Here is a 25,200-nt window from a genome sequence, read left to right as displayed (position 1 = left end):
CTGATCCTTTCTCATTTGGCATGGGTGCATCCCGACATCTTGTCTCTTCACACGTTGCTCCATCTTGCATTTCCTGTTTTCTGTTTGACATTTGTGCTGTACCTGCCTGCATCATATTTTCTGAATCCACTATTTGCTGAACTCCTTCCTCTGACTGTTGATACAGTATGCGTCCATCTTCTCCTCCACTAATAACCTCTCCATTAGAGTCGGATAGAGGTAGCTGCCTCTTTGCTTGGCTGTCCAAAGCTACAGGGCTGTCTAGCCTCTTTCTGGAGATACTCCAGCTATCTGCATCTTTGTTTTCTTTCCATGCATCTGAGGAGTAATTATCTGTCTCTTCACTTGCTTTAAGGCAAGAAGAAAGTCGGTAACAAGCCAATGCATGCCCCTCTTTATTGGCATTACGGAGCACGGTTGTGGGGAACAAAACCTCATCCGGATCCTCCTCGTCTGGAGAAAGATTGTGGATGAAAGGCGGCCTGATTTCTTCAGTTGAGCTATGAAAGTAGAAGACAGAGTGTGCCAAATTTATAATGCATGCTTTTCACTCCCAAAACCAGCAACAGAAGATCATTAATGCATGCTAAACTTCAGACTGCTTTCCTTTTAGCTACCCCAAAGTTAGAGAAGTACCTTAAAGGGAAGTTGTGACAGAATGTTCTCTAAACCCTTAGACATTATTAAATACTTGAAATACTCTCACTCTCAAGCATGTCATATGCATACATAAATTAACACACTTGAGAACAACCCTAAAATATTAGCTTCATTTTCTCTGCTTCTTACTTTCTCCATGGTGTAGCTTGATGTTCATGAATTCTCTCTGGTATTTGGGGGGGCGGGGAGCTGCATCTGTCTCTGTGGGAGAGAGACGCTGCCATCTCCTCATGCTGAGTGAATGGCAGAGGCTGACTAGACTGGCAAGCAGGGGGTTCGGAGTACCTTCTGTGGGAATGAATCTGTGAGCCCCGATAATGAGACGTCTGCCTTTGGAGTGAGGAATCCCAGCGGACGGAGGAACGGGAGGCGGGCTGGGATGACAGGGAGCAGTCGGGTGTCTGCGAGTACTCATAGCAGGCCGAGGTCTGAGAACTCTGCCGCTGGTTGGAGGCGTCATGGTAAGAAGTGGCAAAGGAGGACACCTGGAGACCGGACCCTGGTCTGAGCCATAAAAGGGATTTATTTTACTTCTTCTGTTTTACACTTCCATTAAGCACATTAGGGATTATATTAAGCTATCAGTATATTAAAATCATGTCTCATTTACATTAAATACCGCCTATTACAGAACAGTCCAACCATACAATTACATCTTTCAACATCCAAAATCCAGTGTGAGGTCCTTCTGCCGTTTGTACTAATATACTTTATTAAACTGCTGCAGATTACACCCCAGGCCAAGATGCTACTGCGCTAATCGGCTCACGTTAATGACTACTGTAAAAATATCATGTTAATAAAATGGATACTCTAACTTGACTTAGAAGTGGATTGTTTTTATACTGGTGTGTAGCTGCTACTTAAGCCGACGTACCGGTCTGTGTCTCTCTCTTTGCTCTCCTCCTGACTCATGCTCCAGCTGCTCTGAGCCCAGGGCTCCCTCTGGCTGCCATTAAACCCCTCCACTACTACATAGGAAACAAACAAGACAGCAATACACTCTATATATTAAGTATTAAATTACCTTTATATAATGCCCTATTTTGCATCAAAACTATTTATATCTTTGTCACAATATCCTGCAACAAGATTAAGTAAGATACTCTATGACTGCACCCTGACTGACTTTGCCTGTGATCGTAGGAGAAGTTGTGGTTGCGTCTGGCTGCATGAAGACTCTGGGCCCGCAGAACAGCCAGGATCTTCTGGGCGGCCTGGGACAGAGGTCCTGAGTACAACCTGCTGCTAGACTGCTCCATCTCTTCCCTGTCTGAATGCCTGCTGCTCTCTCTCTACCTGAGGATATCTGACTCTTCAACTGTCATTGGCCTAAACAGGACGAAGAGGAGATTTATGTCAGTTAAACGCAGATCTGGTTTGAACTGGCATCTCAAAAACACATATAACCCTCCAGAAATAGACGTTCACAATTAAAGCTCCATAAAGATAACATTTTAATTTATTTATCTGAAGACAAAAAGAAAACATGTATTTTAGAACATCACAGGACAAAACAAGACACATTAAATTATCTGGTTAGTTTATGTAAGAACTGTTTGAAATGAACACATTTTAAATGAATCCCAATAATTATATGCAGCATTTCTCATAAAGAACCAAACATTTTCCCAAGTTGTGATCTGTCCCAAAAATGAAGACTGGGGAAAGGGATTGATCTCCGTCTCTTGCACAAAACAAGTGAAGGTGCAGATTTTGAGGAAGTTCACACTTGTACAAACTGTACCAGGGAGAGGCTTCCTTAGTTAACCTCCTCCACTGAAAGCACAGTGTACTTATCAGACATCGTTAAGCTTTATAGCACAGATCGACTCCCTTAGCAGAGAAACTGTACGTTAATGTAGAGTGCTCCTCCTTCCTTCTGGCAGGCTTTACTGTTGGCCTCTCTTCGCACTCATTTTGCCCTCCAGATCTTCCACTACTTTCTTCAGCAGCCGGGCATCCAAGTGGAAGTAGATGTACAATTCCCTCTCCCGCCTGAGGAGGGCATTGCGCTCCAGCTGAGAACGCTTGGCTTTAACCTCCCCCATGATTTCTTGCATTACATGCTGCAAACTCTGCAGCTGAGACTCTGTTTCCACAAGCTTCACCGTCAGCTCCTGTAGAGACACAGGGAAAGGGGTCGGGAAATGAACACAGAAATAAAAACCTATGGGCTAAGTGAGCACATGTATGAATCAAACATAACTAGTTGTACAAATAAGGCAATTTATAAAGACAATTATTGAAGTTATTTGCAAGTTTTTCTGTTAATATCTCACAAAAACATAATGTGTCAATACAAAGTACAACAGAGGACTTTTCCTGCTATTTAAGCTTGTTTCGTGCATTAAAGCAGTTTTTCCTGAGAGCCATTAATCAGTGCTTGAAATTGTGATATTTTAGAAAAATGTCCAAAAGAAAGAACATATTGTGCTACCAGCTTCCCTCACCAAAAGTGATAAGTAATTTAAAATTCAACTGACTCACATTAAGGATTGCTTCTGAAAGGCACTCTGTGTGGTTGACCAAGATGACTGTGCATAAAATGAAAGGAAACAAACCCACCTGTGCATTGGGGCAAAGGAGCTCCTGGTCAGTGATGGCCGTTGGACGTACCTGCGGCCCTAAGATCAGCTGCTGGAGCTCTGTGTACATTGCCCTGTGGAGCGCCTCACAGTCGCCATAGAGACGAGCAGCTGTGTAGTCCTGCGTACGGCCGGCACCAGCTAGAGCATCTCGGGTCACCTGGAGGTTGCCTGCGAGGTCACGAGCTGCTTGGTCCAATGCTTCATACGTCCGAAAAGGCTCTGAGCGACCATGGTCTGGATCATGGTCCAGGATCTGGAGCAGCCTGAGCAAAGAGTTACATACTGAATTACATTCCAAAGGGAGATAAGGACAGAGTGTCATGAGCACAAAGCAACCAACATAGCACCACAGTATTGCAGAGGAGTTGAGTGAATAATCCTTTTTAGGTCTGCAAATATTCTCATGCCAACTAGAACAGCCACCAGAGTGAATGAATAATGCCTCATCCATAAAGATGAGAAGGATAATATTATAATACAGTCAGGCATACTAAAGTAAAAAAAAGTTTGAAATTTCAAACACGAATGCTTCTCAAAGGCTGCTTCGATTTTAAAATTTCTATATATGATTTTATTTCTTTTTAACCCTTGGGGATTATAAACATGCATAAAACACACCAAACCTTTTGAGAAATGTCTCTTATTTTATAACAAATAAATATATAAAAACAACAATACTGTAGAATAAAGGAATTCTTAATAATGAATGACTATAATTAAACAGAAACACGTGTGTGGCGGTGCTATACCGTTTGTTTCCGCCGAGAGCAGAGAAATGTTTGGGCGAGTCGTTTCCAGGTAATGTCATGGAGACGAGCCAAGTCAGAGCCCTCCCCACTGTAGTTTGTGTCTGTGCATAATCCATGTTGGACTAATGCCAAAAAGGCTGAGCAGAAGCCTGCAGGTTTGCAGTTGGGCACTGCCAAAGCTCTGAATATTTGCTGCCGATAACTACCGAAGCTCCAGAGCCCAGAAAATGGTATTTAGGAAGCCTTTGTCTCCAGAACACAGAGCTCGAGTCTTCTCACCTGCTGAAGGCTGCATCCTTGCAGCTGATGATCGGGTTAGGCCTGGGGTTGATAGCCAGGTCAGGGTGTGCCAGGGACTCAATTCTGAGGGTTGCCGCGTCACCTTCCTTTACCAGTCTGCTATTTACTTCCCCCAACTGCTTAAGACACATCCTCCACCTCCTTAACTCCATCTCCTGACCCAGGAGCACCATCTCAAAGGACGCCTTTTGGCGGAGTAGGCAGTCTCGAACCTAAGAGGATAAAAGTGCTTTTGTCTTACTATGGCTGTTGATTAATATTTCCACATCATACCCAGAGTTGTATTTGTTATTAATTCTAAATTTGTTAGATCTATTCAGTAATTAAGTCACTCTTAAACAAGAGGACACGGGTACACAGGTACCCTGCACTTTCGAAATACATGTTAATACAGAAACTGAGGGTGAAATGGGGGATATCACCAACTAACCTGATCCTGTCTGGAGGTGTAGTAGTCCTGCCTGGCTAGTTGCAGATCCAGGTCTCCCCTCACTACCGGCACATTAAGCAACTTGGCTGACTCTCTAAGGGCAGCGGGTACTGGTCCATGGAGCAGGGCCTCCAGCTCAGCCTCCACCGCCTGCAGCTCCTTCCTGGACACCACCTCACGGACATGCAGTGAGGAGGACATGGAGATGCTCTGGTAGAGAGACGAGATAGGAGAGCTTGGGACAGGAACTGAATAGTAATAACTGAACAAACTATGAGAGCTGTCATACTATTTTCAAGAGATAGTAAAAATCACAATGTATGTCTGTTTGCGGTACCTTGGTATGAGAGGACTTCTCAGAGAGCCATTCCAGTCCAGCCTTGACACTCTTCTCCTCTGCACTGGCCTGCATCAGTTGGTGCTGGGCCACAATATGTGACCACTGAAGTCTGGCCATCTCCGTCCTCCTGCCATCCACCATTTGCTCCTCCCTCCCTCTCCCCTCGTGCTGATTCTCTTCATCCTCTCCATCTTCGCAAGAACTGAGGTCAAGGACCTGGAAGCGCTCAGAGCAAGAAGTCTCAACAATGTCAGCGATGCCCTGGAAGAAATGCTTCTTAGTGAAGACAGCTAGTGTTTTAGTGTTGAGCTCCTCCTGATGCAGGTAAGGATCCAGGGGCAGCTGAGAGAAGAGGACAGCTGGGCTTTTGGAGATAGAAGGGTTTAACGAGGTCACAGGGTCTCCTTTCCCTTTTTGCGTAGCCTCTGGGAGATGTGAAGCAAGCTTCCTCACCTCACCTGTTAGGTTCTGTAATAGAGTGTTGGTGTCAGCATTCTCAGCTCCAATGGAAGCACTGGCATCCTTCAGCTTACATGCATCACTCTCCAGCTCTGCAGTGAGTCGTAGGTCAACATCTGCACGGGTGGTGGCCACAACCTGCAACCTGTTAAACCGCCGCTGCTTCAGGTCTTTTTCTTTACGCAGCGCCTGGAGCTCTGCCTCCAAGTCCTCTATGGCCACATCCCCCTCGGCTGCAAACACGGAGGATGAAGATGAAGAAGAGGGCCCCAAGATGTTGGCACTGCTCCCATCCGAAGGTCCGATGGTTTTAAGGACCTCTCCCAAGGCTGCTTCATCCAGACATGGCTTGCCAGACTTTCGTAGCTCCTGAAAAGCATGTGCCTCCTCCGCGGTGAGAACGTTGCTCTGGTTGAGGGTCCGACAGACAAAGCGCAAGAAGTGAAGGTTCTCCGGGGCACAGTCAAAAAGCCAGTCGAAGTCGGAGGCCTTCAACGACGATGCACCAGGATAACCTAGACGGCCCAAGGCCTCCACAAACTGGCCACCGTTTAACATGTTGGTTCAGCACTCTGTGCCCCCTTGCTGTTGTGCTATTCAGTCACAATGCAGCAGCATGTGGATTGTGGAGGATTAGGTGGAGACCAATACAAAGAGTGAGAGTACGTATATAGAAACGCATATTCGTGATCTCTTAAGACTAAGGATTTCATGAATAGATTTGGAGCAGGGTGAATCAAGACACTCAAACATCTGTAATATAGAGCCCCATCCGCATCTGCTCTTTTTGTAGGTTTCAGGTAATACAGTTGTTATAAACATCCCCACTGCACTCTATTAAAAAGACACAGGAATAATTATATATATAGTATAACATGCAAAATTGTGAGAGACACACAAACCACACAGAATGAACAGTAGCAGTTAAATGAATGACTTCTATAAAAGGTTATAATGTTTCATATTTGTAGTCACTGTCAGGTAACTTAACATAATTCAACAGCACCACAATAACAACCTCTCTAAATAAAAAAACACTTATGCAAAATCTGAATATTATAACAATTCATAAATGTGAGATTTATTGCAGGGTTATTGAATTAGACTGAGCTGACAGAGGGACGTCTCCTGCAAACAGACCTGCTGCAACAGCTAGCTTAGCTAGCTTAGCTTAGCTTAAGCTAGCTAGCTAAACAGCTGCAGGGTCGTTAAACGCTTAACAGTAGATATAATTAGCCTGCTAACTATCATGGCTCGTGTCCAAATGCAATGTTTCTTTAGCCACAAAAGCCAAATTCGTGAAACAACCATCCCTCATTTACTTACAAGTCCCAGAAGCCCCGGTGTTGTTAGCACCTTGTCCTAGCCAGTTTCCTTTCCGCGCCAAACATCCGAACGTAGACACGCAGTGACGACGTAACGTCCTGCGTCATACGTCAGAACGCTACGTCAACCTTCCAACCAATCAGGTTGAAGGGTTGAAGCATAGGTCCCGCCTCCTTTGTCTCCACGCTGTGGGTATAACAGACCTGCTCCCTGCTGCCCTGTGCTCAGTGAGTTTCCATTTCTGCCTTTACTTCTGTTGAGAACGAACTCTGGTGAGTCCTCTCGTTCATATGCATGTTAAATAACATGCTCACATTTACTAGATTACCGGCTAATATGTATTAGAGGTAGCATCAGTTAACATAAGGGAGACAGACCCACAGCAGGGAGTTCATGTCTCACTTATGACTTTGTGATTGTATACTATTTGCTCTTTTGAACTAATAACTAGTGTTATCTTACTTATTAGTTGTATTTACATCATCACATAGTAGAAAACTATGTTGAACCATTGATGTGGTGGAGTTGTTTAATAAGAAAATGAATGGACTTGCTTATTCCTGTCTTTGAAATGTGTGTGTGTGTGTGTGTGTGTGTGTGTGTGTGTGTGTGTGTGTGTGTGTGTGCTGATTATCTACATACCTCTTTAATTACAGTTTCACATTTCATATCTTGGATGTGCCTTAACAATGCACATACCATTGTTATAACAAGTACACAGCCAAGATAATGCAATGTATGGAGAAGCTTTTCATTTATGTATTCACAATATAATGTAGAGCCAACTTCACTCTGTGCTGCTTTGATAATAACTTCTATTAAGTCTTGTTTCCTCAATTTTTCTCACCTCTTTAAATAATGTGTGACTATAGCTTTCACCATCATTCACTTGTTAGTAACAGCTGCCACACACAAGGAATCATGGTCCAAGCCAAGACGTGGATCCTGACCAAGCACTTTGACGGCTTCCCGAATGACAGCAACTTTGCTCTCAAGGTGGAGGAGCTCCCTGCGCCCAGAGATGGAGGTAAGACCATTTTTTTTGGTTCTCTCTATTCTCTGTACTTAAGCTTGAAGAGGAGTTTACACTACGTGTCTTCATCTTGTCTTAAACACTAAACATCAACCACTTTAAATGAGTCAGTATTGATGTCACTGAGTCAGAGACAGAAGAGAAAAAAAGTGTGTTTAGGTGTACAGTAAACTTGTTTTTGCCCTGAGGTCTCTTTTTGTTTCAGAGGTGCTTCTGGAAGCAGTGTTTCTCAGCGTGGACCCATACATGAGGTGAGAGAAGAGCAGGGTTGTGCATCTTAAAGAATATTCAGAATTATTATTGTGAAGCCCTCTTTAACAAATGATTCATTCATCAAAAAAATGCATACATAATAAATGTAATGTACTGTTTGTCTTTACAGACCATTTAGTAGGGTTCGCATGAATGAAGGCGATGTGATGATTGGATCTCAAGTGGCCAAGTAAAGAACACAAACACACACACCCACACACAGAGGAATGTCTTTACTGTGATTGCACTGATGTTTACTTGAACAGAAACCGTCCTGCACCTGCTAATAATTACTGAAGCCTTTGATTCACAACAGCAGACAATTTAAATGTCCTTGGCCGAGTGTTCAGACGCTCAATCGGTTTCAGTGGGAAAGTTCTCTGAAGATAAACATGCAGAATAAATTACTTTGTGACCGAACTTTACAAACAACCTCAAAGTAATCTGTTTGAAAGGCACATGTTATGTATTTTCTTCACTTTTGTTGCGAGCCAAAGTGAACAAAACACATCTGCCGCATGGTTTGATATCATACTGTTGTCTTTTAATCGTCTGTGTCTGCCATCTGTTTGGCTTTAACCAGCATTAGTAGCAACATTAAATGAGCTCAGTGACATGAAGTGATATGGCGAAAGGTTGAAAGATTACGTTTCATCTTCTGTTTTTGCGTTCTTTTTTTTCTGTAGAGTGATTCAAAGTAACAATCCAGCATTTCCTGTGGGAAGCCATGTTGTTGGTCGTTGCGGCTGGAGAAGCCACACGGTCTGTGATGGGAAGGACCTCATTCCCATCATGCCTAACTGGCCGCAAGACGTGTCGTTGTCCCTGGCTCTGGGTGGCATCGGCATGCCTGGGTAAGACAGATGTTGGGTGGCCTCCACGGGTAGAAATTGAATGCAGAGGAGTTATATCAATTCATTTCCTCAAAGACTATTTACTGTGACTTGTTTTTCCATCTTAACAACAATGATTAAGAGGAAGTTGTCTAAGTGGAATAAGAAATAAAATAAAAATACAAGACATAACAGCTTTAAGAGATGCAGGAAGTCATTTTTTAGTGGAAAAAGAAAGTAAGGTAGGAAACGCTGGTTGATAACAAAAAGTAAAAGGTTGGCTTGACTAATATGCATAAAGGGAATACCTAACCCTTCCTGAGTAAATGTAAGATACGCCTGCTAATCTGTAAAAAAGTTTTTCCATTTCCATGCTTATGTTAAAGTGGTAGAGTTTATCTCTCAGCATCGCAGAACAGCCGAGTTCTGTCGTTCTTTGAGCAAATAAACAAGTGAGGCTCCAGATGTTTTGTCCTGCTGGTGAGTTGAAGTCACTGTATAAACACCGGTAACCTTGGTTAGGAAGCAGCTATAAAGAGTTTACATTACGAAGGACAAAAGAGGCTCCTCTGCGAGACTGGCGGGAGAACATGCAGTCGTGCTTTTACAGATTTTGGGTTGTTGGATTTTCCTCTCCAGACTGACGGCACTGTACGGGATAGAAGAGGTCTTGGGACTCCAGGAGGGTGAGACCCTGCTGGTGAATGCTGCAGCGGGGGCGGTGGGCTCCGTGGTGGGCCAGATTGCCAAGATCAAGGGCTGTAAGGTGGTGGGTTCAGCGGGATCTGACGCCAAAGTTGCTTTCCTCAAAGAGCTGGGCTTCGACGTAGCCTTCAACTACAAGACCGTTGGTTCCCTGGAGGAGGCCCTGAAGAAGGCTTCTCCGGACGGATACGACTGCTTCTTTGAAAACGTGAGCAAATGCTCCTGTCTCTGTTTCGCAGATGTGTTTGAACTTCATTATTGCTATTAGCTTAAGTTATTTAACTGACACATTCTTTTTCATTTTAGGTGGGAGGCCCTTTTTCAAGTGTTGCCATACAGCAGATGAAGAACTTTGGAAGAATAGCCGTGTGTGGAGCTATTTCCACATACAACGACACGATGCCCCAAACAGGTGTGTAGATCCCCTCTTTTACTTTCTCTGTCAATAATACTGCTTTTTGTTTTTGCTTGTGGAATTGTGTTCGTATTGAAATGCAGTTAAAACTGTGTGTAAACAAGTTATTCACCCTTTTACACCTTCACATATGCAGATCTTTTCATTTATTTGTCCACTAGAGGGCGACATTGTGTTACTGACATGTTGGAGTAGATGTATAATCAGACCTTTGTCTTGACAGAATTGTTTTCTTAGACTACCATTGACATTTTTTTCTTCTTCAACCATCTCTGTCTCTCTTTTAGGCCCGTACCCCCACCTCACCATGATCTTCAAGCAGCTGAAGATGGAGGGCTTCATGCAGTCCAGGTGGGAGCACAAGCACCCCGAGTCCTCCAAGAGGCTGCTGGGATGGTTGAAAGAGGTGAGGGACTGAAAACAATTTATTATGATGTTGGAGCGAATTCAGAATTTTGGTGTGTTTCTTCGAGAAAGATCCGATCTCAATTAATGGGGTTGCCTACGTTCCTGCTTCATCTTAATTTCTTTGATTTATTTATTCTGCATCTGCAGGGCAAACTGGTGTGTCGGGAGCACATCACAAAAGGCTTTGAAAAGATGCCAGCTGCTTTCATGGGGATGCTGCAGGGAGAAAACGTCGGCAAGGCTGTTGTCGCGGTCTGATGTGGATCAATGGAGAAGAATCAGTATTATTCATAACCGACACATAGTTACAGAGTTCATACGTGAAGGACTATATACACTAATAACCAGTTGTTTTCAAATTAACATGTCAATGAAAAAAATGTGATTTATAATGTTTAGCATTAGTTTAGGAGTTATAGTTAGACGGTCCTTTTCATTCTTTAAAATTCAGATGCTAGGTTTGGATTTCTATTCATGGTAATGAACATTTTGATATAATGCATTTAAAGAATAAATACAAAATTAAACAAATGTACATGTCACTTTTAAAGAATCAGGATTTTAGAGTTATAAACCAGAAACCTTACTGACAATTGTTTAACCAATTCTTTAAAGTTTTGACCATCATCCAAATGACTGTCTCCATATTTGAGTGTACACAGCATCGTCTGGTAGAGATCAGAGCGCTGTGGGGAATCCGCGAGGCACAAGGAGGTCGGGTTGCTCTACGAAGACGACACAAGATTGTCGGTACTTGGATGTGATGTGTGAATCTGCTGCTGATACATTTGAACATTATTCACTGTAACAAAACAAACCAAGTGCTTTGAATGAAGTGACAACTTTTGTATAGGTAATAAAGTTTGGGGCTTTCTCTCTAATTTTCTGTTGATATTATCTTGTATTAATTCATGCAAGTCCTGCATCTACAAACTGAGGAGAAAAGGGAAAAATGCGTTCCTTTCAATCCTAAAAGGAGCAGAGTCTAGATAATAAAGCAGGCACTGTTAGCCTCGTGCTGCAGGGTGCGGCTTTTTGTTTGATCCGAAAATAGACTATTTTTAGACATTAATTAGAATTTCATTGGGTTGTGATGAGTGCCTCATCTCCATGGTAACATAGGAAGCTGTTTGTCCTGTAAAATAACACAAGGTTTACCCACTTTGGTGTAGAAGTGTGAAGTTTGCATACCTACAAGGGTGTGAGTATTGTATACTGACCCAGTAATAAAAAGTAATTGGTCCATTGGACCAATCCCAAAATCACACTTACCAGTAATGATACACTTACCAGTAATGATGCTCTGGGGCACAGCTAAATGCCCCACTGACCAAAATGATGTTATCGTGATAATGGAATGGTTTAGTTTCCACCAAATTAGGAAAAAAATAAATAAAGACCTTTTCAATATCACCTCGTTTTTGGGGATCAAAACAAATTTGATGGAAAGTAAAAAAAAGCACTAAATCTGTGTATCTCTGTCTCAGGGGGACATAAGATAAGACTAATAAAGGATTATCTTATCTTATCTTATCTAGGATTTGGAAATAAAATGATAACTCTTCTATGGTCTAATATCCAAGCAATGCTTTTTGAGCACATTGAAAGCTATGAGTGGGGTATGGGGTGGAGTACATTACGTCTGGAAATAGTTAGGGAACCTAAGTGGGAAGGTTAGAAGGCAGAGATACAAACCGATAGTGATGACGTAGTGATGACGTCACGTACGGGACTTACCACTGGTGTAATACTACACTGCGCAGACTCAGTCGTTTACGGTAAGCCAAGAATTTGTCAAGTCATTGTGACTTGAATTTGACTGAACTTTTAAAGTCCAAGTACTGAAATAATAATTACCCTTAGGGGATGTTTATATTTATACCCACAACAAATTGCCACACAAGGTAATGTTGGTTATTAAAACAATAGTAATCATCACTGAAAGGTTAAAGTGTAAAATCAGTATTTTCTCCATCGGCTGTTCATGCAAACTATTACAAAACACGTGGAAGTATTTATTGAACAGACAACATTTCACATGAGTATTTCACTCACTATCTAGGATGGAAAAAACCCAACACAGAAAAAAAACAACCAAAAAAGAAAGTTACTGACATCCTTCAAAATAAAACATCTTAACAGAAAACGCCCTGCAATGCATAACACAGAAACAAAACAAATAGTGTATTAATAGTGAAATATGTACGAAACATAAATGCTATTAAAGTGCATTGCACAACCGCAGCGTACACCCACTGCTTCAACGCTGCTTCACAATAACAGAAGCTTTTATTTTGTAAAGTACACGGACTTCCGGTCTGGTCCGGGCTGTGATTGGCCAGCTTGACGCAGCCGCCATATAAAGCGCAGCGTGTCTCCTGCTCTCTCTCAGTCACGCACACAGGAGTTATCCACGCCGACCCTCTGACCCACAGCAGCCATGATCGACGACGTGAAGACGCTGGTGAGTTGGGTTTGTTTTGCAGCGGGTTTGTCTGCCGCCACGCCGGGTCTTACGTTGGACTTTGGCCCTATTTACGTAAACAGCGTTTAAGAATCTCACCGGCGTGGACGTAAGCGTCGGCTGGCCACGTGACGCAGCATTACGTCCCATACGTCACTCTGCGTAGCTTACACATTCTGGAACACGTGTTACGTCATTTACGCACAGTTGTGGCTTTAGAACGTAAAGGGTCATTTCGTGTGTGTGTGTGTGTTGCCACCTGTTCAGGCTTTTTTATTTTTTTACTGCATTGACTTTAAATGCAGCCTAATCAAGTCTCATTTTTATTATTTATAATAACATTTATTTATAAATGCATTTATTTGTTATTAACACAATACTGCCTCGGATGTTTAAAGGCTATGGGATTAGGAAGGCCATCCATAATGCACAGTGTTGCAATGAGTGTTTATTACAGTGGTGGGTGTGTGTGTGTGTGTGTGTGTGTGTGTGGTGTGTCTGTGTGTGTGTGTGTGTGTGTGTGTGTGTGTGTGTGTGTGTGTGTGTGGTGTGTGTGGTGTGGACTTGGCATGCTGTGCTGAAACGTTACACCTACAGAAAGTGAAAGCATGGACCACTGACCAAATACATAACCACAGTGGATGATCATGAAACAAGTGTCACAACGTTATACTCTTTAAATATAAGCTGCAATAACTGAGAGCAGGTTTATTAATGCAAGCAGCTTTAATTATTAATTTATTTTTTATGTAGGCTGAATTCAAGAAAATCCTGGCTGATGCTGGAGACAAGCTGGTCGTGGTGGACTTCACAGCCACCTGGTGTGGCCCCTGTAAAATGATAAGCCCAGTGTTTCAGGTAAGTGTAACATTTTGACACTAAGTGTTATTAAAGCCATAGTCTTGTGATTTATGAATGCTTGGAAAAGGGGGGGGGGAATTAGAAAGATCATGTTTGCCTTTTCTGTACTCTAATACATTTCTGCTTGGGGAGGATAGTGACTTTCCATAATCCATTTAAATCTGGAATAATTCCAAGCCACTCCAATGTTTTTGGAGACTGTTGGTCACCTCCATAAATCTGTGGATATGAGGTATTTTAGACGCACCGTAGTTGCACCCTTTGTGAAACAAATGTTGCTAGTCTGTGAGCCTTTTTACAGAGCGACATGTGGTTCACCAGTGTGTTTCTTGTTGCTCGGGCAACCGTTTGCCAAACTGTTCCAACCACAAGTAGGACTTGGCTGGAAAGTGCCATGGCTGTGCATAACTTTGATTTGAATAAAAGGACCAACATTTAAAGGAGCACACATTTCTCAATGCATGCTTTCTGGATCATTTGGCAGAAGGCGTCATGTTAAGATAAGATAATCCTTTATTAGTCCCGTAGTGGGGAAATTTGCATGTTCATTCTGTCATTAATAATGCTCATTGATCCACTCTCATTTCAGCAAGAAGATGGAAAGCCTGAGAACAAGAACGTGATTTTCGTGAAGGTGGACGTTGATGAAGCTGATGTAAGTGTTTGTATTTTATTTTTTTTATTTCACTTGTCATGTTTTTAAGTCTGAAGCACCAGTTAACTTCTGACTTCTCCACATGGCCATCAACAGAGGAACTTTTACACACAAACTATCTTTTGGGAGGTTTAGAAGGGGGTTTGCCTTGTCATTAATACTCAAAGCAATGTGGACTATTCATGAAATCCATCTCACCAGGCCATGTGGAACCAACCAGCTGGCTCATGTGACCAAAGTGCAAAGTTTTTTTTTTTTTTTTTTTTTTTCTTCTGTCGGCACTAAACATAATGAACCAAGAACAAACTTTGCTAATTGTTAGAATATTTAAAAACCTGTGAGCCATAAACAATAGCAGCAGTGTTAACGAGTCGGTCCAGTTTATTTTGGGGGGGGGCAGAATGTCTGTCTGACACGGTGGCTCGTTGTTACTGCATGTAGTAACTGACACAAGGGCAGTGCTCACTGTGTAGGCTGTTCCAGCTGTTAACCAAACTGTTAATCTGTTACCATGAACCTTTTTGATACCGTACACCTGTCCACTGTCGAGTCAGCGACGATTTGAAGGATCCAAATGGTAATACAGTGACCAAATCACTATAACCAAGTTGCTCATAATCTTCTAACTAGTTCAGTTATAGATACTTTTGACAGTCTAATTTATTGCTTTCCAGTTCACACGTTTACGTTCTCCTCCCAGTCAGGGCGTATCAGTGTTTTTGACTCCCTCATCTAACTGTTGTTCCTTTTGCTCTTTTCAGGAGGTCAGTAAAGACTGCGGGATCAGCTGCATGCCCACGTTCCATTTTTACAAGAATGGAATAAAGGTAAGCAATAAATAGCAGAGGATCAAGTTCATGTGGCGTATGCTTTAGACATGTATGTGTTTAGAAAGAAAATATATCTAAACAAATCCACTTTGGTGGAAACAGGCTATTTCTTAAGTGGTGTTCATCAACCCCTCAAGGACATATCTGGCTCTAGTTGTTAATGCTCCACCCTCTGCATAAGATAAGGACTTAACTTCCTCTGTCTGCTGTGACTGACAGCTTTTTCTGGCAAAACCTGACTCTGGAAACAATGAGACAAAGTGGCTCGTACAAGAGAATTTTAGGACTAACTGTGGCATTCATCAATTTTCTTTAAAAAGAGAAAAAAAATTCTATTCAAAATGTGGTTTTTATTTTTATAAATCTGACTTTTTTTTATTTTTTAAATGTGCCGTCTCTAACTCTCCCTGTCTGCGTTTGTCTTTCAGGTGGACGAGTTCTCTGGTGCTAACAAAGACACGCTGCTTGAAAAACTGGTAGCTTTAAGGACATAAAATCCACACCGACCAATCCGCCCCCCCTCGTTGTATTAAAACCACACTAGCAGTCTGTACATGCCTAAGAAATTTCCCGTGAAAAGTTGTGTAACTATGACGCCTTGTAACTACTATTCCACACAGGCAACACTAATTTATTCCACTCGTATTGGTGACATACTCTCGTCGTGGTCGGCGTACGTCTTGACTGGCTGAAATTGGATTAAAACCTGATGACCACTTTTAACTCTGTTTTTTTTTATATGAGACATTGGCTCTGCTCCAACTCACTCCTGAACTTTCTTTTGTACCTTGTGTTTAACAAGGTGGATTTAATAAATGAAGATTGGTTACAGGAACTTTGTTCTCTTCTCTTTAATACACAACCTCTTTCTGTAAGGGCAAAGAATCTGATCTTAAAAACAAAAAAAGAGCATTAAATGGTATTTTATGCTTTAATAAAAATGTGAGAATAGTTTACACATATACATCGGGACAATCACATCAATAGTTGTTGTTTTTTTGTTTTTTTTACACATCGTACAAGTATATAGCAGCATATGTTTAATACTGTTGAGTCTCTATATGAAAAAATACAGCTTTATTTTACAAAACGGTTCTTGCTTTGCCTTTTTTGCGGAGATGAGAGTGAACGGTTTACAAGTGTCAGTTAACTATACAATAATTCATGAGACATTCACATGGAGCCGAGTGACGCCTTCAGAAGTGATAGTATCCTGATTTCCTTTTCCTGCAAAGAGAAGAGATGGTTCAGTATGTAGACTCCTTTTTTATGAAAAAGTTGACTGAATACACTTATGATAAAATAATTAAAACTTAGAAACAATGAGGAAGTAAATAACTTTTTTACTGAAGGGTCAAGGTTGCACTACAGATTCAAAACTCAACATGGTCTAACTAAAACCTTTATCAACATTTAGGATGACAGGTTTCTTCCATTCTCACATATGCTTGTTTTGCAAGTAAAGATGACTCATTTCTGGTTACCCAGAATACTTCTAGTCCTTATAACATGCACATTAGTATCTACCCAAGTTATGAGTCATACCCTGGGTTTGGTGATGTTCACAATAGGAACTTTATATGGAAAAATGGAGTTCATGGTAGAACATTCCCCCCTCTAATTTTTCTGTCTTTCACATGCCTTTCTGTATGGCACCTAGTATTTATCATCTGGCTCTGTGTGCTTTAGTGTGTACTTTTCTAGGAAGTTCAAATGGAACAAACGCAAACCTTACTTTATAATTTGCATGTATAGCTGAAGTAGATATAAACAATGTGCAGGCGTGTCTTTGACTCCTGTGGTCAGTCCTGAATTTGTAAAACTGCAGGATTTGGCTTCTCCATTTGATCACAAGTAACAGAGTGAGGCGTAATGCTTTATCACACTGAAAACATCTGGGCAGATCAACCATACATTAATGTTTAAATGTTTATGTCTGCTACATAATGTAATATAGACTTTAAAGCCTGGAAAGATTCTGAGCATTCAGGGGAGAGCTTTCCCAGCTGATAAATTCATCACTTTGCATTAAAACCGCTGACTCACGAAACCCATAGTACTTCCTGTAAAAGCTCATTTGTTTAGTTTCCATTCATCCTCCAGTTTGGACCGTGCACAAAAGAGGAGCGCAGAGGGAATATTTTGCATGTGTGACAGCAGTGTGCAAGATGGAAGCCTACAACTAAAATGTAAGTAATCCGATACATGTTTAAATTTAGATTTACTAATAAATGTGTGAATGCCGATATGTGTGTTCATGTTCGACTTAATATCACGTCTTAACAGCTGTCTTTCAACTGGCCATTTTATTTGTACGACAGCGTATTAGGGTCAAAAATCCCAAATTTACAAGATAAAAACTCAAATCAGTATCTTGATTTCTTCTGAATAGGACCAACTCACTGAGATGTCTCTTTAAAGTCTGTACGCTAATGATAACGTGGTGATTCTGGGCTAAAATGACCAATATTTCCTCATTGCTAAATCAGATTGCAGAATGTCATTTGATCAGGTCATCAATACGCAGCAGGCAGCAGCGTCTGTGATGTGATGAGGCTGATCTAACCTCGCAATGACAACGTGGTTCCTTAACAAAAACAAACATACACCTAATAAGTTTATTTTCACGTGAATTTGTGTCTTTCATCTCAGAGATGTTCTGAGGTTATTTTTGCAAATGTAGGATTTTAGAATCTTAAAAGAATATTCACGTCTTTTTTTTTTTTTTTTAATCTGTGTATTTTTCTCATTTTTTTTAATGATTTTATTTATTTTATAAGAATAACACATAATACATACACATTATAATACAATAACATAACCGTTACCTTGTGTCTTTTAATAAATGGAATTAAGTGTATTTTATATACATATCTGGCTGTACAAAGCACTTCCTTTATCACTGATGTGAAATAATTTAGTCAAGATATTTTAGTATTTGTCACTAATAATTAAAACTATTATGTTTACGTTTTAGAATATCGCCTATTTTTTAAAATATGAGGAAAAACAATTTCAGTTTTCACATTTTCATAACTTTATTTGGTTTGTCTCACCTGGAGCAGTCGTGTCCGCTCCACCCTGGACTGCAGTGACACCTGTTCGGCCTGATGCATCTGCCTCCGTTCAGACAAGGGGACGAACACACAGCTGTGGACACGACATTCATAAAACACAGTCATCACACGTGTAACCACACGTTTCTGCTCATGAAGGTCTAGGAAAAATGGAAATATGCTGCCTATCTGTTGAGACTGGTTTTACTGCATTATCTCCCCTATACGCAGAGATGCCATAGAAGAAAGGTGGGACTGTCCTTTAAAGGAGTGCTGATTCATCTCCTGTGTTTGCTTTGAGCACTCAGAGCACAAAACCCTGCAACACACTGCCATGACAGGCAGATGGTTAAGTGCTCACTCACTCTTTCTCCTTGGTGACACTCACTATCATAAATCCTCATTAACACTACCATTGATAAAAAACAACAATTGAGATGTAATTGGCAGTTTAAATTACATATTTGTAGTAACAAAAAAAGTACAACACAAGAAAATGCAAATGAATACCATCAGGAAATTATAATAAAAAGCATAAAAGACTAAACACTTATTTTGTCTAGTCGGAAATAATCATATTTTTCCAGTTGATCATTAAAAGCTTTATAAATGATCATAAAAAAAAGTAAAAGTTTGTATCTGAATCTTCTTGTTGAGAATGGAGCCTCCAAGACAGATATACTTATGTTGATACATTATTATTTACTAACAATTGTTATTTACTTATTTTTTATATAACTTAGTTATGAGTAATAGAAAAATTATCAAATGCATGAGTTGAGAAAAATAAAACTCTGGTGTCACACAACCCTCCTGAGTGCCGGGTGATAATGACAGTGATGTTAGAGGAGTCCTGTTCAGTGAGGGCTCTCTCTCTCTCTCTCTCTCTCTCTCCTACGTCACTGTGCCTTTAATGCACCCAGCATGTGAGGTGCTTTACTCACATACCGGCCTAAACATGTGGCACCATCGCTGACTCACACGTGAACTCACCACTGTGACAGCGTGTGCCGCTCCACCCGCTGGGACACTCGCACTGGTAGGGTGCCACGCAACGGCCTCCATTCAGGCAGGGCAGGATGCAGATAGCTGTTATTGAGAAGGAGAGAGGAGTCACGTAAACAGGAAGTCATTTAAAGACACCAGTTCCTTCTATCTGTGTTGAATGCCAAAAACATTTGATTCAGTTTTGAAATTCCAGATCTTTGTGACCGCAGGCTTGAGAGCAGAATGCTTTAGTAGTGATCCATCTCAAGTTTCAAGAAGACAACCCAGTGGCTGGGTATAGAGAAAAGTCAGCCCAGTAGTTCTACTTTAAACCCCCCTGTCCATGGTTTGTTTTAACAAATGCACAGTAAAGTCAAAAACAAATAACTCTATTTTTAGGGAGGATGAATTGATTAGTTGCTAACATTTGCTATTTGGCACTAAATTATATATATATAAATTATATATATATATATATATATATATATAATATATATAATATTTAAGTTACTGTGGATTCTTTACTGTTTTTTAATTGCTCATTTGCTTATTTATAATTACTTATTTTTGATCTTGTTTTTTTACTATGTCTCTTGTTTGCACTATCCTCTATGCTGCTGTAATCCTGTAAATTTCCCCGCTGCGGGACTAATAAAGGATTATCTTATCTTATCTTAAATACAAAGTAGAGCTGAGGCTGACTGTTTTGCAGGTATTGATCATAAATGACACATTTAAGTTTGACTTCATGATGAATTAAGATGAAAAGTCAGAGGATCACCAAAATCAGTGGACTTTCTCCTCTGGGAAACATGAATGTCTGCAGCACATTTTGTGCTAACCTTTCAAGTAGATGTTTCACAGGATATTTGCAAACTTTGACCTGCTGACGGTCCTTGACGAAAAGTCAGACGATCACCAATGTGAGCAAGATTCTTCCTCAGATGCTTGATTGCGTTATTCAGTGTTAAAAAGGCTAATATTATAGAGCAGTCTCCTATCTTGTGTATTGATTTTTTGGTGACTATTGTTCCTTTAGTTTCTGTTTTGAGTGAGCAAGAGAGAAAAATGTCATTCTGTGTGGCTGTGTAGCAACAAGGCTGTAAAGCCTTGTGCAACAGCACAAAGTATATAATCCTGCAGGCTTAATATTAATCCTCTCATTCTTCTTCCGTACAAAAACTTGCCACCTAACTTGTCCCGCAGCATTGCAAGCACATGCATAAAAAATACATCAAAACGTGCGGCCTGGTCAGGAATCGAGTGCTATTTCGCTTCTCAGAGATTCGCCCAGCGGTTTCCACGGGAACGGGGAGTAACGGCGAGAAATTTCCCCATAGAGATGAATGCGTTTTGGGCGTGGAGAGAGCTTAAAAGCACTCAACTTTGGGCCCAGACTGACTCGTCATACTTTAACGGAAAAAAATGATTTGAGGTTTAAAACGTGAAAGAAACTCTGGACTATATTGGGCCAAATGGGCATTTCGATAGCTAGCACAGATTTCATGACATCAGAGTTTAAGTTTCAGGAAAATTTAAGCCTTTTTCAGAGTTTACAATGGGTGTGTATTGCATGGAATGTTCAGACCTAGTGCACGTGATGTCATAGTTAGAGTGAGAGGAGCTTCAAAATCTTGTGAAAAAAATATTTTAAAATTGCCAGAATTCCCACAATTTTCACTCTTCAGGCATATTCTTTGGTTCAAATTGTAGATAAACTTGTCCTAGTCGCAGCCATAACACTATGGAATCCAACAATCTTACACATTTGACTCCATGTGCCTGAAAGCAACATGAACTCCAACCAACTACTCCATTAGACTCCATGTTGATTCTTTTTCTCAAAGAAAGCAGCACATTTTCAGCAATGCTCTGTGACTGATTTCAGCTTTCAGCATTCCAACGCATAGTTGTCATTGCCATTGTCTGTTAGAATCTGCTCAGCAAGCTGCGTGTATTCATGCTTGTTCAGATAATCCCAGTGAGTTGTAACATAAGAACACTTACGCTCCTCACAGAGTCGGCCCATCCAGCCCTCGGGGCAGGCGCAAATGTTGGGCCGCTGGCACACACCTCCGTTCTGGCAGTGCAACCAACACACCGCTGAGGGAGAGGACACACACACAAAGGCATGTCAAATTAAGACACACACACAAAACGTATATTCATTACGTATATATGTAGAAAGATTCATTTTTACACTTCGCTTACAGTAGACAGTCTTCCTTTTAAACAACAACAACTTCATGCACTACAACAAAGGGAGCATTCTCAAGCTGCAGATTAAATTCCTCATCAACAGAACAGAAACCCCCTGAGTGTGTGTGTGTGTGTGTGTGTGTGTGTGTGTGTGTGTGTGTGTGTGTGTGTGTGTGTGTGTGTGTGTGTGTGTGTGTGTGTGTGTGTGTGTGTGTGTGTGTGTGTGTGTGTGTGTGTTTAGACAGGAACATGCACAAACTTAGCAGCCGTTGAGGAAAGCTTGGCCTGGATCCAGCCTTTGTTTTTTAATTGAGTTTTGGTTGCATGACATCTGATATGATTATACTTCCTCTGGAAATTTACATCGAAGGGAAGAAGCTCATAAACATGGCACTCTAGCTTTTATCTGCACCCATGTTTTTAAACTGTGTCAGTCTGTGATGTTTTTTCTATGATGAACCCAATTCCCCTCTACCTGCCCCAGTGATTTTCAACAATGGCCATGGCGAAAGGGAAACTCAATTTATTGTATTAACCACAGACAGGTCCGTGTCAACAGGTCGCATTTGTTTCCTGTTCAAATTACAGCTCTTTTCTTACAGTTTGATCATTATACAATGCTCAGTTTATAGTTTAGCATGTGGTGCTTGCGGAACTGAATTTTCCATTCCTTCTAATCCACACAATTTATCTTAAAACCGCACTGCATTCTGGTCAACTGAGCTTATTGTAGGACAGATGATATAAAAAGTCTCAAACGAAGCTCTTCCACTTTGATCCTGAAGACAGAAGGAGAATAATCCCAACCAGACTCTATTGTCGATGCTGGAAATATCTTTAAATCATGTCACATTGTATATTTGTATCCACAGGAATAAGAGAAATACACCAACAGGCGACACATAAGCCCCTGAGATGCCAAACCCTTTAACAGTACTAACATGACAGGTTTTTTTTCTTCATTGAATGGGGCTGGATCCAGGCTGTGAAAAGTACTCATATATGAGTTCACAGGAAGAGGCATCAGTAATGGTCCAGCCAGAGGGGAGAGGTTCTGTGGTGAAGCTGACATCCTTTTCCCAACCTTAACTGGTAATGAGGAAAAGGCACTGAGAACCCTTAGCGAGACACACTGCATACCCCCAACTGGTGTAAAACCAGTAGCAGTAGGCATCAGAGGACAGAGAGAGGAGGCACAGAGATTAAAAAAGCGGATAAGCAGCATGACGTCATGCTGCAGAAGGGAGAGTCAGGAAGCAGGAAGTGTCCCGAGAAAAAAGGGTGAGCGTCCCTTCTGTTAAACACAGAGGAGTTCTCTCTCTACCTCTGCATGTGGGAGGCGGCGTCCAGGTGCCGTTCTCCAGACACCTGCTCCTCCCGACGCCCTCCATGGCGTAGCCGCCAAAACACGAGTACGCCGCCACGTCCCCAAACTGGAACACCGCCCCCCGCACCACCCCATTGGCCACGTGGAGGGGGGGGCCACAGGACACCCCTGTACCGGATGGAACGACCCACGAGTTACTCGCTACACGTTTTGTGTCTCTGACTTAACATGCTGCTACTTTACTGAATGGCCTAAAAAGTTTGTGAGCATATCAGTCTTTTGTTTGAGCAGAGAGGAAGAATTGCAAGTCTACAGGGAGTGGACACAATACAACAAACACCTTAAAGTACAGAACAATAGCAGCTTTTAATGCTCATCTCATTTTGAGATTGAGGTGTTAATAAAAACAGAGGCCTCTTATTGTCTCTCTTTCCTGAAGAAATCGTTCCTGTTGTAATTATACCCCCTTTAACATTACAAAATAAGAAAGTATTTTACAGTCATGTACCAGTAATTCAGGAAGTGATGCAATAGATTTCTTTCAAAATTTGTAATATGAGTTTCCAGAAAGCTGTGTGTTTGTGGGGCTTCTAGATTGTATTATAAGGTGTTACTGTTATTTTGCCCCTTCTGTTGCAATAAAAAAAAATATTGAATGTTAAATTGTGCACTGCAGAGTACGAAATCTGTGTCCATTGGATGAAATCAAGTATCCCCCATTCATGCAAAATATCCAAATATACCAGATAATTCAGTTGTGTGGCTTTAGAATCGGTGGACTACCTCTTGGTGGGGAAAAGTAGGAAAAAGGATCAGAGTGAACATGCATATACATGAATAAACACCAGGCAAATACAAACAATGAGCCATGGCAACATGTGCATAATTCTGTTGCATATTCAGGAAAACTGCACGCAAGAAAGATCAGAGGATTATCGGACAAAGGTTGCCATAGAAGCGGCAGAGGTGCCCATTATCAGCCCGGCAAACAGGACACCAACGCGGTGTTTGATGCAGCCCTGTTTGTTTTGATTAAAGCTCAGTGAGAGACGGACATCGACAAATAGAATTGATACTTCAGCCAACAGCCATGCAAGTGTAGAGAAGTGTTTGAGACAAGACAAAGGGAGCATGCAGAGGTGTGAAATATCAAAAATACACAATTTCTACTTAATTAGCTCCTGATTAAGGACATGATTTGCTAGTTTGAGTACATATTGACTTCTTAACTTGATTGATTTCCCCAAACGTAACTAAATCTTATGATCTGGATCTCAAACTGAGCAAGAAAAAAATGGGAAATGCTATATTGAACAATATATTTTCTTACACAAACACTTAACAAGAATACACATTTTTGGCAATTATTTGTCAAAACTGAAAGTATTGTAACAAAAATGTGTAGTGTGACCGTTGAACAATAAAGTTAACTAGCAACGATATTTTTGAGCAGTAAAACTAACTGTGAATAAGGTGATTTTAATAACTATAAATTATAAAAATTAACCATAAATAAAAACAATCTTAAACAAAAAAATAATCAAGGCAAAAAATGCAATAAAAAAAGAAAACAATTACCAAACGTACTACAAATTATATTCACCTGTCTACCAACATATGTACCACTACTGATGTCATGATTTTTCAATATTAGTGGCCCGCTGATGGCTTCGCTAGGCTTCATTATTGATGGATAATGTGATTACATCTTTGAGATGAGGTTCTACATCTATTGAAAATAAAATAAATATAATATTTTTGCCCTTTAAATAAAATACCTACGTTCACAAACGGCGCTGATGGGGCTCCAGGTCTGGTCTGGCCTGCAGGTGATGGTGCCGCCTCCTCTGATCTGCTGACCTTTGGGACAGGTGACACGGACCGTCTGTCCAACAGGAAACTCCTGCTCGGACCCGTTCCTGCTGCTGACCTCCCTCCAGCCTGGAGGAGCCGGGCAAGACTTAGCTGTAAGGAACAGAAATGTGGGATGATTGATTAGTAGATGTCTTCATCCAGTTGACACGCACTCTGTATCAGTGATACCTATTAAATCTAGAAATGAAGATAGGGCTAAACTTGGCGGTATTCTTTTTCTCTGTTTATGTTAATTGTGGTAGATAAACACTGAAAACATTTTTTTTATGTAATATCATCCAGTGAGACACCACCACAGATATTTGAGTGGTAGGGGGACTAGAAAGGCACTATACAGGTACAAGTACAAGTACATTTACCATTGCAATATACCACATATATAAGTCATGAAGACAGTATTCAAAATTGCATTATTTCTCACTAGGAGTTTCTATTTCTGTGGTGT

The 25,200-nt window shown here is 41.1% G+C and overlaps 4 protein-coding genes across 9 annotated transcripts in view; 2 read left to right on the top strand and 2 right to left on the bottom strand.

Annotated features, from left to right (window-relative positions):
• Positions 1-2,138: 2,138 nt before the first annotated feature.
• On the bottom strand, positions 2,139-6,989 carry haus3 (HAUS augmin-like complex, subunit 3). Of its 3 annotated transcripts, none has more exons than XM_054601396.1 (6): positions 6,856-6,989; positions 5,068-6,122; positions 4,731-4,940; positions 4,280-4,512; positions 3,151-3,514; positions 2,139-2,780 (listed from the first exon to the last, which is right to left on the bottom strand). In XM_054601396.1, exons 2-6 carry the CDS (start codon positions 6,085-6,087, stop codon positions 2,553-2,555), a joined length of 2,055 nt encoding a protein of 684 aa, XP_054457371.1. In that variant the 5' UTR covers positions 6,088-6,122; positions 6,856-6,989; the 3' UTR covers positions 2,139-2,552. The 3 variants fall into 3 exon arrangements, with proteins under 3 accessions (XP_054457371.1, XP_054457372.1, XP_054457373.1); XM_054601397.1 differs by having other exon boundaries at positions 3,229-3,514; positions 6,856-6,987; XM_054601398.1 differs by having other exon boundaries at positions 3,280-3,514; positions 6,856-6,987.
• Positions 6,990-7,050: 61 nt separating this feature from the next.
• LOC129093528 (prostaglandin reductase 1-like) lies at positions 7,051-11,370 on the top strand. Of its 4 annotated transcripts, none has more exons than XM_054601571.1 (9): positions 7,051-7,127; positions 7,752-7,882; positions 8,094-8,139; positions 8,271-8,330; positions 8,827-8,994; positions 9,613-9,886; positions 9,985-10,090; positions 10,381-10,499; positions 10,649-11,370. In XM_054601571.1, the coding sequence occupies exons 2-9, from the start codon at positions 7,777-7,779 to the stop codon at positions 10,757-10,759; spliced, it is 990 nt and encodes a 329-aa protein (XP_054457546.1). In that variant the 5' UTR covers positions 7,051-7,127; positions 7,752-7,776; the 3' UTR covers positions 10,760-11,370. The 4 variants fall into 4 exon arrangements, with proteins under 4 accessions (XP_054457546.1, XP_054457547.1, XP_054457548.1 ...); XM_054601572.1 differs by having other exon boundaries at positions 7,052-7,127; positions 7,728-7,882; positions 10,649-11,364; XM_054601573.1 differs by having other exon boundaries at positions 7,063-7,082; positions 10,649-11,364.
• A 1,472-nt stretch (positions 11,371-12,842) lies between these two features.
• txn (thioredoxin) lies at positions 12,843-16,146 on the top strand. Its single transcript, XM_054601881.1, has 5 exons — positions 12,843-12,965; positions 13,719-13,823; positions 14,416-14,481; positions 15,243-15,308; positions 15,740-16,146. Exons 1-5 carry the CDS (start codon positions 12,942-12,944, stop codon positions 15,803-15,805), a joined length of 327 nt encoding a protein of 108 aa, XP_054457856.1. The 5' UTR covers positions 12,843-12,941; the 3' UTR covers positions 15,806-16,146.
• An 82-nt stretch (positions 16,147-16,228) lies between these two features.
• Positions 16,229-25,200, bottom strand: part of svep1 (sushi, von Willebrand factor type A, EGF and pentraxin domain containing 1) — an 85,609-nt gene continuing 76,637 nt past the window's right edge. The window contains exons 44-49 of the mRNA XM_054601882.1: positions 24,663-24,845; positions 22,878-23,048; positions 21,362-21,457; positions 19,361-19,456; positions 18,368-18,461; positions 16,229-16,538 (exon numbers count right to left, since the gene is read on the bottom strand). Coding sequence (XP_054457857.1) covers positions 16,508-16,538; positions 18,368-18,461; positions 19,361-19,456; positions 21,362-21,457; positions 22,878-23,048; positions 24,663-24,845 — 671 coding nt within the window. The 3' untranslated portion in view covers positions 16,229-16,507. The remainder of the gene's footprint in view (positions 16,539-18,367; positions 18,462-19,360; positions 19,457-21,361; positions 21,458-22,877; positions 23,049-24,662; positions 24,846-25,200) is intronic.

Source organism: Anoplopoma fimbria, chromosome 7 (assembly GCF_027596085.1).
Source record: "Anoplopoma fimbria isolate UVic2021 breed Golden Eagle Sablefish chromosome 7, Afim_UVic_2022, whole genome shotgun sequence".
NCBI classification, from domain to species: Eukaryota; Metazoa; Chordata; class Actinopteri; order Perciformes; family Anoplopomatidae; genus Anoplopoma; species Anoplopoma fimbria.
Note: the sequence above shows the minus strand (reverse complement) of the source record. Positions and strands in the feature narration are given on the sequence as shown.